Raw genomic sequence first — 17,464 nt, 5'->3', positions numbered from 1 at the left:
TGCGCGTGAATAGTAACCCCGTTATGCGAGCGTCTGAATATGTTATTCTTACTGACTTGGCAGCAGGCCACACCACTGCACCAAAAAAGCACTGAAATTTTTATTTATCTATTTTTTAACGCAAATAGGATCATAATATTATATCACATGATAGGAATGATGATGATTAAAATCATCAAAGCATACAGGATAGTTAGAGAGCTTTGCAGCTTCTCATAGTTACCTGAACAAAAGATATAGTCTGAGTGCAAACACATACAACTCAGAGCTATTCGAAAGAAAGTACAACCTAACGCATTAAGAAAGTTTTCAAAGAAAACTAAAGAAGATCTAAGTAGCAGCAACAATAAGGAAGCAAAAGTTGTTGCCAAGGACATAGCTGCAAGGATTAGGCTGGGTGAACTTCTGGAATTTCAGATGCATAAATATGAAAAATTTCAGCAGGAGGGTAGCTGAAAGGAACTCTTTCTCCCACTTTGATCTTAGTTCTTCCCATAGTAGCAAGTCTGTCAGCCACAAAGTTTCATTCTCTGCTTGCATGAAAGATGGTTACTGTCCAATCCCTCTGCAGAAGAGAAGCAACATCTCTTATCACATTACCCAGGTCACTGTCTTCATACAGCTTAGGGTCCTTCAGCTTCTTTGTCAAGGCATCAGCATCAATTTCAAGTTCCAGGAACTTGATTTTCTTATCCCAAGCTGTCAATAAGCCTTATCTTATAGCCAATAGCTCTGCTGAAGCTGCTGTTAGAGCATTGAATTTCATTGCAAAACCAATAATCCAGAGACCTTTTTCACATCTGATCACACCACCACCTCCTGCATTATCAACATTTATCCAAGAACCATATGTGTTTAACTTGTGGTAGCCCTTATGAGGAGGAGCCCACATCCTAGAAACTTGATTGCTAGAAGAGCAAGGTCGATCCAAAGTTGCCTGATTTAATTTCAAGCATAGATAATAATCAACAATGAACTTATTAAAAGTAGATTGGACAAAATTCATTTTTTGCTCAAAAATAGCAATATTTCTAGTGTGCCTAATATGCCATATACAAAATGCAAAAATAGTTTTCCAGGTTGAAGAGTTTGAGAAATTAAAAGCTAACCAATCCGAAAGATTTGTATTGTATAAACGATTTAAATCGATTTTTAAATAGGTGAATTTGGAAAAGAGTAAGGACCATAGAGCTGAAGTATTGGGGCAGTCTCTGAAAATGTGGATAGTATCTTCCATAGGATTTTCACATCTCATGCACATAGGATCAAAAAAAGCTATCTTCTTTTTCAGATTAGAACTCACAGGAAGAATGTCCCTCACTAAATTCCAAAGAAGCATTTTGTATTTATAAGGAACTTTTGTTTTCCACATATTCTTCCAAGAAAAATCAGAAAGGAAAAAAGAGTTTGTTATAAAATAGAGAGAAATATAAGAGAGATTGATAGAGAATATATCTGTTCATATTATTCCATATGATAGGGGTATATATATATACATAGAATATTATAAGTAGGCTTTGCTTAGATAAGAATAAACCCTAGATCTAGAATATTCTGGAAACATACAAAGAGGATAATGGATATCCACACAATATTTTCATAACAGAGTTAAGATTATTAGGAGGGAGGGTTGAATTATAGGCTGATTTAATAGTGAAAGACCCCCCTTTTTTTTTTAATCAAGAGTCCATTGCAACCTGTCAGGAACTTTAGCAATTTTAGGGAGAGGGGAGGCTCAAATAAGGGAGCAAATACTAGGAGGAATAATATTTTTAACATTGTCAAGATACCACTCATTGTTCCTAATAATATTATAAACCCTCCAATGACCTCGAGAGTTAGGAATGTGAATATTAGGGATGAGATATAAAGGGTAGTCACAAATCCAATGATGGTACCATAGAGAGGTTTCCTCACCATCTCCTATGTTGATTCTAATTCCTTTTTTTTTAAGAATATCTCAACCAGCTAGAATGTCTTTCCAAATGATTGAATCAGTGGATTTAGGGTTATAATCCATGAAATTAGAGTAGGTGAGATACTTGTTTTCATAATTTTAACCCATAACTTATTAGGTTGAGTTAATATTTTCCAACCTAATTTAGCCATAAATGACATGTTCCATCTTTGAAGATCTCTAATACCTAGACCCCCTTTTCCCATAGGATCACAAACCACTTTCCAACTAGTACGAGAAATGTATCTAGTTCTATCAACTCTGTTCCATAAGAATTTTTTACATTTTTTTAGAAGATCATTGAGGACATTCTTAGGAATAACATTTGTTTGCATGACATACACAGGATAAGAATTCAAAACAGATTTTATTAGATCAGAGTACATCTTCCAGCCATATTTAGAAACTTAGCTTGCCAACCTTTAATCTTAGAACAAGTTTTATCAAGCAAAGAAAAATAATCCATTTTGTTTAAACGTTTGTGGGAAATTATTATACCCAAATACTTACCAAAATTAGAAGTATTGGTTATGTTACAAAAATCACATATGGATTTCCTAACATTGTAGTTCATTTTCCTTGGAAAGACAACAGAAGATTTTTGGATGTTAATAGATAATCCTGAAATGCATTTAAAATTATCAAGAACATCCATCATAACTTTTATATTATCACATGATGCTTTCCCAAAAAGGAAAATATCATCTGCATAAAAAAGGTGAGAAATATTGACATTTTTAGCAATTTTTAAAGGTTTCTATGAGCCATCATTTATTTTGTCTTGAATCATACACGAAAGACGATCAAGGCATAAAAAAAATATAGGGGGAGAGAGGATCACCTTGTCTTATTCCTCTTGATGGGGAAAAAGAGTCAGTGATTTCTCCATTCCAAAAAGGGATATCTTTGGGGTGCAAATACAACTAAGGATAAGGTTGACAATATTAGAAGGAATTTTAATACTAAGAAGAGTATCCTTAATAAAATCCCATTCTAAGCTGTCAAAGGCCTTAGAGAGGTCAATTTTAAGGCCATAAGATTTGCTTTTTTAGAAGCCTTGTTAAAATGGTGAGCTACTTCTTTTATAATGATAATATTTTCTTCGATAGATCTATTAGGAATGAAATTAGACTGAAAAGGACTAATGAGCTCATTCATTATAGGTTTTAATCTATTAGAAATACATTTAGTAATTAGTTTGTAAAGGGAATTACAAAGACCTATGGGTCTAAAATCTTTCATAGTCATAGGACAATCAGTTTTAGGAATAAGGGAGATAAAGGAATCATTGATAGAAATAGGAATAGAGCCATTGATAAAACAGTCAGAAATGAAAGAAGTTATGGATGGTCCAATAGCAGACCAATGTTTTTGCAGAAAAATGGGTTGGATCCCATTTGGTCCTGGAGATTTGATGGGATCCATTTGATTTAAAACAAATTTAATCCCATCAGAAGATGGAGGAGAAGCAAAATCAGGGCAAGAACAGGAAGAAATAAACTTGGGGTAATGATAAGAAACCATAAGATTAGAACCAGTATCATTAATTTAAAAACATTAATATAATAATCTCTTGCCATAACTTTCAAAATATTTAAATCAGTAATCCAAACTCCATCATTATTTTGCAAAGTTAAAATTTTTCCCCTAGCCTTTTTAATATTAGCAAGAAGGTGGAAATACTTAGTATTGCAATCAGCATTTTTCCTCCAATCTAAACCCGCTTTTTGAGCATATATGATTCTTTCTAAGTTATAAATATGGTTTAATTGAAAAAGCAAATCCTTTTCCAAATTCACAATAAAATAGGAAAAGTTTTTAGAAAGAGCAATTTGGATCCCATCAATTCTAGCAATCAATCTTTTTTTCTATTAGTAATGTTTCCAAAGACATCATGATTCCATCTTGTTATATTATGTAAAAACTCATCCCTGCCCTTAACAAAGTCTAAAGCATGATTATCCCAATTTTTAACAAAAAAGTCATGAAAATCAAGGTGTTCAAGCCACGCAGCTTTACATATAAAAGGGTAAGGCCCTCCTTTTCTAGTATCAAAAACGAAATTAATATAGGAGAATGATCAGAGTAGGTACAAGCTAAGTGAGATACCTGAGTGTTTGGATAGGTATTCAGCCAGTTCGGATTTCCTAGAGCCCTGTCCAATCGTTCTTGAATAAGATCAAGCCCCTCTCTCGCATTATGCCACGTGAATGGGTTACCAGAGAATCCTAAATCCACCAAACATGCAACTTCAGCAAGTTTTTTCAAGTCTGAACACTGAGATTGCCTGAACTTCAAGCCTCCTGATTTTTCAAAAGGATTAGTAACCTCGTTTAAATCCCCTAAAAACAACCAAGGGGTATTATCAGGAGGAAGGGAGGCTTGTAATTCGTTCCAAAGACGGTGTCTTTCAGCAGGAGAGGAAGGAGCATGAACTGCTGCAAGGAGAACCTCTTTACTGTCAGGACTGAACTTAAAAAGAGCGTGAAAATAGTTCCTTGTATGACCCTCAACATAGTCGATCAACTGGACATTGTTGTTATACATGAGCCAAATGCCACCCCTAAGCCCATTTGGTTTGATGAATTCAAATTTATCAAAACCAAGGAGTTTGGAAACCCTTGTATAGCGAGTACCATCACTTTTAGTTTCGAGGATAATGAAAATGCTCAGTTTATGAGCAACAATAACATCCCATGCATGTGGGATAAACTCATTTCTGAATGCACCCCTTACATTCCACATGACAATTTTCATATTTAAATCAGGAAATTCCGAAGGAGGGAAACCATTACAGAACAGGGGATCAAATTTATCCCAATCCGACCAAGTCATCTGTCGGTCCATCAATACAATGTCGTGAATCTTCAGAGGGAGAACCATTAAATTTAGTTCCCTGATCGTGTTAAGCGTCTCCCAAAAGTTGACTTCTACTTGAAGACCCAACACTCCTTTTTTGATCATGAATATTTTCATATGGTGATTTGGGTTTTCTAGATCTTGTTCTATGTTTTCCGATGAGAGATGGATTATTTAGGGGTTAAGAGGAGGTGGGATTAGCACGTGATTCTGGTAATTTGACCAAGCAACTTGTTGTTGAAACTAAGGACAAAGGGTTTGATGATTGGGAGTTGGAGGATTCAGAATGGGTTGGGGGATTGGTTGGGAAATTTGATTTTCCATCATCTTGGAAATTTGTAGAAAAGTGTTGTACATCAATTTAATCTTGGCTGGGTTGGGAGGCGTCTCGATCGACGACCATAGCAGTGGCGTCGTCAGAGGGTTGGTTGGAGGTGGTAATGGAGGGGTTTGAACTAAATTTTCGATGTGAGATGGAGTCATTCGATTGTTGTACGGAAATTGATTCGACAGAGGGGGTGGATGCGGGAATGGGGTGAACGACATCCTCATCAAAAGAGGTTGTGCCAGAGTGACAAGGGGTCTGCTGTTGGCTATCGGTGATGGAATTGAAAGGGGAAATGATGACAGGGATTGTTGTCGTGGTGCTGTGTTCCGATTGATTCTTATCGAACGCCGAGGTGGGCGAATTGGGGTTAACTTGGTTTTGTTTTTCTCCATTGTTGGTGTTTTTTCTGTGTTTAAATTGTTCTGTGAGATTGAAGTCTGTGAAATTGGGTTTAAAATAGGGGAAGTCAAAGAGTTAGCTTGGATTTCCATTGTTTATGCCGAGTTGCTCATTGTCAAATGGAAAAAAGGGTCTTTTGAGGGAGAAGATGGAGAAATAGGGGAAGCGTGTGTAGAGGAAAAGGTGACTGAAGAAGATTTGGGTTTTTCAGGTTCTTTTTCAAGATTATTCTCATCATTGCTTCCCATAAAAAAATATTTAAATCTTGATTGGCTGGGAGTGGGGTAGTGGGATCTAAAATAGCAAAGGAGTTTTTTGTTGATGAAGTTGAATGATCATTGTGAAAAGGGGACTTTGTTATCTTTGTGATAGAACTAGGCTTAGAAGATAGAATGGGTTGAGAATTTTGCTTGGGCTTTAAACCAACATTAGTAGTTAAGCTATTTTTTTTGGTTTGGGTTTTGTTTTGTGTATTTTTTTTTCTTGTTGGAAACTATTGTCCAAGGACCATATTCAGAACTTGAGTGGGAAGCAATGACCCTTGAAACTAGGGAGTTGGAGGTGGATGGGGTATCTAACAAGTTTCCATCAATTTTAGACGGTGGGTTTGGTAAAATACTTTTACCTCTATTATTGGTGTCAATATTTTCAACATCCACTTTTTGTAGGCTACATTTTTCTTTGGTGTGGCCTATTTTTCCACATAAAAAGCATAAACATTGAATATTTTCATATTCAATAGCTTGCCAAGAATTACCTACCCAAACATTTGTGACTAAGGAAGCAGTAAGATCAATATCTAGGCATACCCTCGCATACCTTGCTGTAGTTAGATGATCTGTAGCATAATCAACTCGCAGTGGATTCCCAGCTAATTTTTCTATTTCAAAAATAGCATCCTTATTATAGTATTCAACTGGAAATTTCGGAAATCTGATCCAAACAGTCATCCTATCGAAATGATTCATGGATGGTCCAAAATTTGGCTTCCACTTTGTAATCATTAAGTAGTGATCAAGGATGAACCAAGGACCCCCAAGAAGAGCCCGTTCATAATCATCTATGATTGAGTACCTTACCAAGATCAATAACTTCTAGAGTACCTTTAGGCCTCAACGTAGCCCTAACTCGTTGAGTGATAAAAGATGGGCGAATAGAAATACCTAAGCACTTTTCCCATTAAGGTTAATTTCCATGGTTGCCTTAACTTTTCTAAAGTTTCCTTTGCAAAAGACACACCTTTGGTAGGATCTGGAGGAGAAAAGACTTCATCCTCCCAATCATTAGAGGTGATAACAATTTTCCTTGCTTCGAAAAACAATTGAGAAGAGGCCTGAACCGCTTGTCTAAAGGATTGCTTATTCTGAATCTCAGTAAGTAAGGTATTAACCTTTGTATTAGTATTATGATCAACCATATTGGTATCCATAATACTAAGAGTATCAGGATTGGTAACTAAAGTACCATCTGAACCATGTGAATCAACTAACATGTTGGATTCACACATATTTGAGGTATCACTTGTAGTCATGGTGATACTTGTTTTTTCAGCCATAAGAACGATCAAAGAAAACCTACGAAACAAACTAAGAACTAAGAAAGAGAGGGAGAGAACAAGACAGGGCTAAAGAGAACTCGAACACTGAAAACCTGTAAAAGAAAAAACAATTTGAGGGGAAAGCAATCTAAAACTCTAACAAAGGTTCCTAAGGCCACCTTGCCTAAGCAAGGAGGATAACCCTTGATGACCCTCGAGAGAGTAAGAGAAAGCTAGAGAGAGAAGTAATTTCTTCGATGAGTAGGTTATATTGATGCTAAATTCTTTGATGCTAAAACTATTAGTTTTAAAAAAAAAATTGTTATGAACAAGACCTTTTGCTCTCTTTCAACTTTTAATTGACAATTTTTTTTTCATTGAAAAACACTTGCTAAGCACGTGATTTGATTATTACCTATTTACCAAGATTTTTGTCATTTCTCCTCCCTAATATTTATGCCTATCATCCTAAAACCACCCCACCACTAAAACCAATTGTAGTAATTTCTGTTTGGTGGTGGGGGATAGTAGGATGATTGGTGGAAATCTAGTGGTGGGATGATGATCAGTGGCTAGTGGGAATTAAAACGAGGCAAAAACTGAAATCACGAGAATTCAACGCTAGAAAAACCAAGTCAAAGGTCACAATCCAGCTAAAGGTTAAGTAAATTCTTTCTGGTTAAAGCATTAGAAGTAGGAAGGCCTATGTCAGAAGGAGGATCATTAGAAGTAGGAAGGCCAAGAAATCCGCCCTGACAGGCTAAAGTCGTATCACCTAATCAAAAGTATTACCTAAATCCTCTAACTAATGTAGATAGGGAAGTAGGGTCGAATCCACAGGGAAACAAATCTTTCTATTCCTAATTAATTAATATAAACTAGATTATCAAGTAACCAAAATTATTGTTATTAAAAAGGAACTAAACTAAGGAGATTAAGAGTAGGGAGAAAATCAATAATAAGTAAGCTTAGGGTCACAGGTTCACCAATAATTAATAATGCGGGATAAAACATAACATCCAATAATAAACATTGCACATATAACATGATTAACAGGCTCTCGCAATTTATTAATCAACATAAATCTAACAGGCTCTCTCAATTTACTAGATCTAAGTTTCTATTGAAAATAGCCTTTAATATCAAATTAACATCTACTCGATTCATCAATTCAATATTGCTGTACTTTTACAAGAAAATCACATCTGCTCGATTCATAATCTGGTTGTAAAGCGTTAAAACAATTCAATAAGAAATTATCATGCAATATCAAAATAAACGATAATAAATTATCCCTTCATATTAATTATGGATTCCCCATAAACCCTATAAAGAAAACTACTCAGACATAATTAAAACTAAACTAATCAAAGCAATTAAACAAGACATGATGAAAGAAATAAAGTAAATAGTTGAGATTATTATGTGATATATTTGATTATTATGTCATATGTATATGGACATTTAGTGTTTTAAATATGTTCATACATTTTATGTTTTTTTGTATTTTATCATAATATTAATTAGTGTCCATGTTGTTTATGAACATTATTTTTTATATAAATGTACATATATTAATTTATATTTTGTTCAAATTTCAATTAATATATGATCAGTTCTGTTATACAGGATGTTGGATAAATACAACTGTGAAAATGTTGATTGGTTATGTGATTTGTATAAAATAAAAGAAATGTGGTGTCTTTCTTACTCTAAGAAGTATTGGTCTGGTGGTGTTTTGTCCTCTCAACGTAGTGAAACTACTAATAAGTCAGTTTCACAACGTCTTAATAAGACCCAAGGTTTATGTGATTTTTATCATTTTTTCTTGATGTCATTTTAGTGAAGAAGTAAGGAAGGTGGCTAAGATTATAATACTTTGAGGGGTAATAGGCAACTAGCATTTGCTAATATTGTTATATTAGTTCATGCAAGATCAATGTACACTATTCAAGCTTATGTTCTTTTTGAAGAAGAGTTCATTAAGGGGACTGCTTATGATCATGTTGATAATGGTTTGTGTTTTCCAGAATATTCATATCTTCTTTGGAGACCTGGGAAGGATATGATTAAGCATGAAGTTGTTTTCAATATAGAAACACATGCAGTTTGTTGCACATGCATGTACTTTAGTGAGACTGGTTTACTTTATTTGTTCTCCTTCTCTTCGAGTTTATTATTTGCATTGTGTGCATAATATTTCACAAGAGTATATAATGAAATGATGGACAAAGGCTTCCATGTGTAGTCATGGTATTGAAGAACCTACTTTGAGGACAAATATTATGTCTACTAGTGTTTGGAGGTCACAAACACATAGAAAGTTTGTTAAGTTGATAACAAGTCGTCGGAGTTCTTTGAATGCAAGGGCAGAGGTATAGTGTTATTTCAGTCTTTTAAAAGAAAAGGTTGAGAGCATATCAAGTGCAATTGATTTTAGTGAACCTGTTGAAGAGGTTGAAATTGTTGATCTTGAGATCAAGAATCCTCCAAAAGCTAGGCCTAAAGGTGAGAGGAATGTAAGGCCTAAGAGTACCTTGAAGAAACAGTGAAACAAGGCAAAGGGTAATTGGAAGAGGAAAAAGTCAACGTACACTCCTTACAAAAGGGCTATAGGGCAAGCAGTTGTACAGGTATATGATCATTTAATATTTCAGTATTGAACATTTGCGTTTTATGAAATGAACATACATATATTTTCTTATAGAAACTTGATGAGAATGGGTGTGCTGTTACCTATGCTAATTCTATTAGTGATCCCACTAAATTGATTGTTTTGAGAAATAAACAGTCTCGGGTAAATTTAAATGTAAAAAAAAATATTTATATTTTATATATTAGTGATTTTTAATTGTTTAAAAATATAGGTTGGATTGAATTTAGTTGTTTTAGAAGAAATTCCTTCTAGTTCTAAGGAATCGGATCAGAGTTTTTCTAATGATTTTGATCAGGTGTGTTTGTTTGCTATTAATTATAAATTTATTCTATTTTTATGCATATATTGTGTATATAATATATTATTTAATTTTTGTAGGGTTCTAGTAAAAGCACTGTTCAATCCAGCATATCTGTTGATGTTGATATTTCATCTCTTGCTAAGGTTTTTTTTCCTTATATGTTTATATAAGTGTTTGTAACTGATCATATATTGTTTTAATAATGATCAATTTAATTTTTTTTTCAGGCGAAGGATTTAAAAGTTGTTGAAGGTGTTTCTGCTGTTCAATCTCGTTCCAAAGTTGGTGCAAATAAAGGTGCTGCTGGTGTTAAAACTTACTCTCAAGTTAATTTAGGAGTTCGAATTCATACTAGTGTTCAACCTACGGTTCCTAGGATTGTTCAAACTGCACCTCAGAATTGTTCAAACTTTAATCCAAAAATGTTCAAATTCAATTCTAGAAATGTTCATTCAACAAATGTTCAAGGTATTCCTCCTACAGTTCAAAAAAATTATCAAGGTTCTTGTATTCAAAATGTTCAAGTTATTTCTCCCACGGTTCAAAGAAATGATCAAGGTGCTCGTGTTCAACCTAGTGTGTCAACAAAATCTCCTGCTTGTATTCAACCTACAGTTTCTAGGATTGTTCAAACTGCACCCCAGAATTTTTCACAATTCAATCCAGAAATGTTCAAATCTAATTCAAGAAATGTTCATTCGACAAATGATCAAGGTTCTCATGTTAAAAATGTTCAAGTTATTCCTCCAACAGTTCAAAGAAATGATCAAGGTGCTCGTGTTCCAAATGTTCAATCTAAAAATGTTCAATTAGGTTCTGGAAAAATTTCTTCAAAGTATGACAAGTTGTTAGCCTTTTTTGATACAACTGCAACTAAACGTTTGGATAATAAAGATAAATAGGTTAGTATATTAGATCATTATAAATGTGGATTTCACTTCTTTTTTGTAATGGTGGTTTAAGTAATATTTTGTAATGTTGAATTTTTGGTTTATTGTTTTAAAGACATAAAAATTTTCTGCCTATTTCATATAGTTCTATTTAACTCTATTTTATATATTTTGTAATGTTGAACTTTATAATAGAATTTTATATGTTTTTAAAATTCAACATTCATAAATGATTATATAGTCATTTGTATATGAACAAAAGTAATGATCAATTAGAATTTTATATGTTTTTAAAATTCAACAATTATAAATGATTATATAGTCATTTGTATATGAACAAAGTAAAGAACAATTAAAACTTTATATTATAATTTCATATGTTTTTAAAATTTAACATTTATAAATGATTTTTTAGTCATTTGTATATGAACAAAAGTAAAGAACAATTATCCATTTTATAAAACTTATAAATTTTTTCATTCATAGATTAAAATGAAATATCAACAATAAATTTTTAACAAAATCATAAGTCTATTTCTTAAAAAGAAAATAAAACATCTATAAGTCTATATATAAATATGAACATATACATATTTGTAAATGAACATATGATACTACTCCTTTGCAAACTTTCTTGCTTTCCTTGTATTTATTCTTGATTTAGAGTTTTCTTCAAACAACATCAATTCTGCTGTGTATTGGATCCTTAGCTTCCTAATTTGGTTTAGCTGTTGAAGAAAATGAATTATCAAATTTTAATTTTTAAACACTGTTTTATAAATGAACATTATATCTTATATTATTGAACATTTATCATACTTACATTGTTTGGTTTTAAATCACAAATCCAACTCTCATTAGGATCAGCAGTGAAGGTTTCCATATGCTTCATAATGTAAACTCCACATTTTGTATGATCATCGTTGCTACGCCATTTCATCTTTTCCAAAACAACTGTATAGTATTCAATTCTATTTGCATCTTCATATCCAAGGTGTTTCATGTATTCTGACAATCCTTTTAACTGATAATATCAAGAGAAAAAATTGTTGAATTGTTGGTTTTGTAATGAAGTCATGAACATTTAATAACATATAGTTGATCATGTATCTAAGTATAATTGAACATATTATCTCACCATAAATTTTGGTTGTTCTCATATTTTGCTTGGACTGAGACATGTTGTAGCAGTTTACTATAGTCTATTATATGAATTTTGTCTTCTATATGATTAACGCACAATAGAAAAAAATGTTGAGAAATTGATACAGGGATGAAGACCTAAACAAATAATAAAATAATTTAACATTTGTATATGATTATCATGGATACCTATTTGTATCCAACAATGCTAAAATTTTATTCCCCTTCAGCTCGTAGTTCATTATTTCTATGAAGGATTCAATTCTTTTCTCCCCTTTTTGACAAACTCTATTTGTACACATAATGTGCTGTTGAAATAGACACAAACACATACAAAATTAATGAAATTTTAGCAATTGTAAATCATATAAAACAACACCTATTTAAAAAAGAAGAAAAAGTAACATGAAGCATTGTTGAGAAGTAAATCTTGTTTCTTGGCTTTTTATGATTAAGAAACCTTGCCCATTCATCTATCACGCAATTTGTCACTTAAACATCATCTCCAAGTGTTAATTTCTTGTCTATTGATGTGATTCAACCCATCATAATATAAAAGTGCACTACAATATGAACATTTAGTCATATAAAGGTGAACATATTTTCAAAGAACATATTTAACCCTAAATAAAATTAGTAAAAGTAAATACCTTTCATCTTTTCCACCTAGTGCAAAGTCTACTGCAACTTGGTTCATGGTTTTCTCATCTTTGAATAGATTCTTGTATTTGATCATGTAAGGAGATCGAAAAGCAAGAGGAATTGTTTGCTTTCCACGTTGTGGTCTAGTTGTACATTAAATAAAGTAGTGAAATTAAGAACATTATTTCTTATATAAATGGACATTTATATGTATATAAAAATATATAAAATTGTACCTTTCAACTTTTTGCTTTCCAGTGTTTTTATCCTTTTCTGCAACATGACTTTTTCTTTTCATCATTATTTGACATATTAAATAAGAAAAATAAACATTTAGTAATCTAAAAATGTTTATTAATAATTTTGAACATTAGTTTTATGTATGTACTTTTTTGTTACTTTTTGAGGATGTTGTATCAGTCTCCTTGAGTTCACTGAAATGTCAAACAGTGTCAGTACATATAAATAAAATGATAAGTCATATTATACGTTATGTGCGTTTTCAATTCATAAAATGAAAGATATTTATATAATTAACATAAAACACACGTTCATAATACATATTCAACAAAATATTGAACAAACATACAATAGTTTATGAAATATCAGTTTGAAGTTACAACACAATAGTTACATGAGTTAAATTATTCCATCTAGATAATTTATCCTTACTAATTACATAACCCTAATAGTAAGACATGTCTTCAAGTTTTTACCCCTCCACTTTTTCAACATTCTTTGTTTTTTCAAAAACATCTTCCTTGTCTTGTTCTGCTTCTCCGACTGGATCATTACTTTTTCCACCAATATCTGACCTAGTGTCAGCATCAACTTTTAAACCAGATCTTGCATCTAAGAAGAAATAAAATTAGATATGAATATTATTTATTTGTAAATGTACATTTGACTCTATATAATTGAACATTCTACCAATTCTAGGCAATTCTTCAATATTTTCTTCTGAAGCTGCTGAAGTTTACCCATATCCATTTCTTCAGCTATATTATAAATCATCATTATGGATATATATAAAGTTAATAGTATATACACATAATAATTAGAAATGAAGATTTATTTTTCACTTGTGTGCATTTTTTATTATATAAATGCACATTTTACCATTTGTTGAAGTTGTTGGTGGTTCAATTATATTACCAAGTGTGGAAGTGTTGGGTCATGTTCCTGTTTTTAAAAATTAACAATTTAAAACAATTTAGACCTTAATTTGAGAATTTTTCATATAAAAATTAGAATAGTGTCTTTGAGTTAGAATTTACCATTGGCTGGAGAAGGTGGAGTCAACCCCAAGCTCAAAGCTTTTCTGATGTCATATTCTTGTTCTTTTTCCTTTCCCTTTTTGGTCATTTGCTTCTCAGAAATTTGCTTCTCAGTCATTTGCTTCTCAGTTGTTTTCTTTTCAGATGCTTACATCAGGTCCTTCTCATGTTGATCAAGTGCATTCAGGAAACATCACTGCTAAAGAATTCTTCATCTTGGCTTAGAATCTTTCCTAACACTTCATAAACTTTTTTGACCAAGTCATTTCTAGGAAAGATGTCCTTTGCCTTCACCAATTTTGTAGAAAGCTTTGACAGGTTTGAACAAGTTGTCTTTACTAGGGTTACAAAATCATCCATGAAAACCTAGATTATAAGAATGAATATTCAGAATTATGCAGATGAACATTTAAGATCATACAAATGAACATTTATGTTAACAATTTTGATCATTTTATAACTTGAGCACTTTCTTCAACTTTTGCAGTAATCCTTGGTAGAATTTTTCCTCTCCCAAATCCCAAATCAAATTCAGTCTTCATCCTTTCAAGAACCATGTCTCTTTTCCATGCAGAAATAATAAGAAATGTTCTTGGAGGCCTTTTGTCTAACCTTTGAACCCTATCAAAATAAAGCAGCTACAAGAACAAAGAAAACAAGGAACATTAACAATATAATAAATGAGCATTTATCTAAATATGAATGAACATGTTGTATCTAAGAATTTACCATCAGAAATTGCAGTGGGCCTTTGTAGAAGCCCTTACCTTACTGCTTTCTCTAATATACATGACTTCTGATAAGTGAGTCAAATACATACTGACACCAATTAAAATTCTTTATTTTTTCTTTGTCCATCATAGATAAAAGAAACTTGAAATGGCATTGATTGTTTGATTTGCATTTCATCATGCAGTTCACAGCCATTGCCAAAAAGTTAGTTATGAAATGTTCACTTGGTGGTATTTTGTTGATGAATTTTTCATGTATGTATCCATTCACAATCTGTAAACATAATGAACAAAACGTTTACAATTTTGATCAGACTTTCTCCAAGATTTTCCTAACCAAGATTTTCTCCATTTCTTCAGAAATTCTGCATACTCGTCACTAGCTTTATCAGACTTTGCCTCGACAATTGGAATTTATCCTGTAGGCCACTACCCTTTCATCCTCTACCTCAATTTCTATTTTTTCATTTCTTTGGCAATTCAAAAGTTTGGCTACTTTCTTCAAAACTTCCCAATATCCAATTACAGAACCTTTGATCAAGTTGAGGTAAACTGATGTCAAGAAGTGATCCTAACCCTATATCAACAACTTGTTGTTTTTGCTCAGCTGTCATTTTATCTATCCATTGCATGAACTTGACATGTTCTCTTTTTAATGCTTTCTCTTCCTCAAATTCCTCTTCCTGTATTTCCTCAACTTCCTCAGTTTCCATTGCTTCAACTATTTTAGTTTTCATTTTACTTTTCCGCTACCTTTGCTCTTTCCTTGATCATACACTACCAACTTTTGCTCCCCCTTTTCAGCCTTTGCCTTCACTAACTTCTGTGCCTTCCCCTTTTTTGCCTGTTTCTTCTTTGGATTTATTTCCTCCTCCTTCTCCTCCTCCTCCAACTCATCATCTTCCTCACTGACAGGCTTTGCTTCAACTTTATATATTGACTCTTCACTATCATCTCCACTGTCAGTTGAACTTTCATCAGTAGGATCTTGAGATGGTTCATCAGATGGTACTTCTTGTATTTTTTTTTCCTCTTCCCAACATTTTTCTTGGCAGGGCTGACAACTGAAAATTGAAATTTATATGAAAATCATCTCCATATGATTTTTAATGTATTGAAAATGAACAGTAAGCAAATTACAAAATGAATTTTTTTTTTATAAATGATAATACTATATATGGAAATTGAACATTTATAATATATCATTATATACCTGTTTTTCTTTTGCCAACAACCTTAGAAGTTTTCTTCACTTCTTTTACAGTTTTCTTTTTTCCACCTATATAATGAAATAGAAAATTAATAATACATTACTACATATGATCATTCTATATATTAAAATTGAACATTTACCCTTTTTGCCTTGTACAACTTTTTCAGCAGGAGCACCTGGCATTATTTTAAGAGGTGCCGCAACATATTCAGCAGGAGCACCTGCCCTTTTTTTTATTAGATTAAGTGCTACAGATGGTGAATCAGCTTCCTTTTGAATAGAAGATGTCCTTGTAGACATTCTTCTTTTCTGACCTTTTTTCGCGGTTTCTTCAGCAGGCTTAACAACCTCCTTCTGGCCTCCCTTTTTAGATTCATCCAACAGAGCATCTATTTTGTTTTTAAATTTTATGTTAGTAAAGTTAAAAATGTAATATTTATTATTAAATAGAAAAGTATTACCTTTTTTAAAAAAAAAAAAAACAAAACAGAAAAGTATTACCTTTACCTTGGCTTCTTGTAACTCTACCACTTGACACAACAGGGCTTTTATTTTTGTTTTTCCTTGCAACCATTTTGTATCTTGATTTCCTTTTGGTTGACTATTCACTCTTTTGAGATGAGGCAGTTGTTTCCTCACTTAATTTTGTGAAATCTTTATCCACATCTTCATCTAGCATATGAGTTTCATCCTCAATTTCAACATAATCAGATGTCATTTGTGATGCATATTAAATGATCAAATATAAAACATTAAATAAACATTTATGTAAATAGGATGACAAATGTTTAATATATACAATATAAATGAACATTTCAGATAATGAATATTACTTTTTTTAGGCTTTCATTTGCAGTTGTATATTTCATTTCTTTAGGCTTTGTTATGTCTTGCTTTTGTCCATCTATATAAAATTAATTAGTGGAAAATATTAATCTTCTTGAACATTTCATATTATGCAAATCAAAAATGACAATTTATGTAATGAATATGTACATTTTTCAATATTTACCTTTCAGATTTGTTGTCTTTGGAAAGACATCTTCCATAGTTTTCTCTTTAGGGCTTTTCTCTTTTTCAGGCCCTTTTTTTCCTCTTGTCCTTCTATGTAAATTTAATCAGTCAAAATTGAAATTTATTAATCTTATTGAACATTCAATATTATTCAGATCCAATATGAACATTTTATGTAATAAAAATGTACATTTTAAAATTTTTACCTTTCAAATTTGTTGTCTTTGGAAACACATCTTCCACAGTTTTCTTTTTAGGGCTTTTCTCCTTTTCAGGCCCTTTTTTCCCCTCTTGTCCTTCTATGAAAATTTAATCAGTTAAAATTGATATTTATTTATCTTATTGAACATTCAATATTATGCAGATCCAATATGAACATTTTATGTAACAAAAATGTACATTTTAAAATTTTTACCTTTCAGCTCTATTTCCATAGTTTTCTCTTCTACTGGCCCTTTTTCTTTCTGTTTTGCTTCACCTTCAAAAGTAATAGTATTGTTAAAATTGATATTAATTA

General features: G+C 32.1%; 2 protein-coding genes across 2 annotated transcripts; both read right to left on the bottom strand.

Moving 5' to 3' along the window:
• Positions 1-111: 111 nt before the first annotated feature.
• Positions 112-5,954, bottom strand: LOC110729219. Its single transcript, XM_021908928.1, has 2 exons — positions 4,067-5,954; positions 112-937 (listed from the first exon to the last, which is right to left on the bottom strand). The coding sequence occupies exons 1-2, from the start codon at positions 4,931-4,933 to the stop codon at positions 713-715; spliced, it is 1,092 nt and encodes a 363-aa protein (XP_021764620.1). The 5' UTR covers positions 4,934-5,954; the 3' UTR covers positions 112-712.
• Positions 5,955-15,453: 9,499 nt separating this feature from the next.
• LOC110729275 (nucleolin-like) lies at positions 15,454-16,507 on the bottom strand. The gene is made up of 4 exons (XM_021909004.1): positions 16,435-16,507; positions 16,074-16,322; positions 15,934-15,999; positions 15,454-15,767 (listed from the first exon to the last, which is right to left on the bottom strand). Exons 1-4 carry the CDS (start codon positions 16,505-16,507, stop codon positions 15,454-15,456), a joined length of 702 nt encoding a protein of 233 aa, XP_021764696.1.
• Positions 16,508-17,464: the final 957 nt, after the last annotated feature.

Source organism: Chenopodium quinoa, unplaced genomic scaffold, assembly GCF_001683475.1.
Source record: "Chenopodium quinoa cultivar QQ74 unplaced genomic scaffold, ASM168347v1, whole genome shotgun sequence".
In the NCBI taxonomy this organism is placed as follows: Eukaryota; Viridiplantae; Streptophyta; class Magnoliopsida; order Caryophyllales; family Amaranthaceae; genus Chenopodium; species Chenopodium quinoa.
The sequence above is the reverse complement of the archived record's forward strand: the minus strand, read 5'-3'. Positions and strand labels throughout refer to the sequence as shown.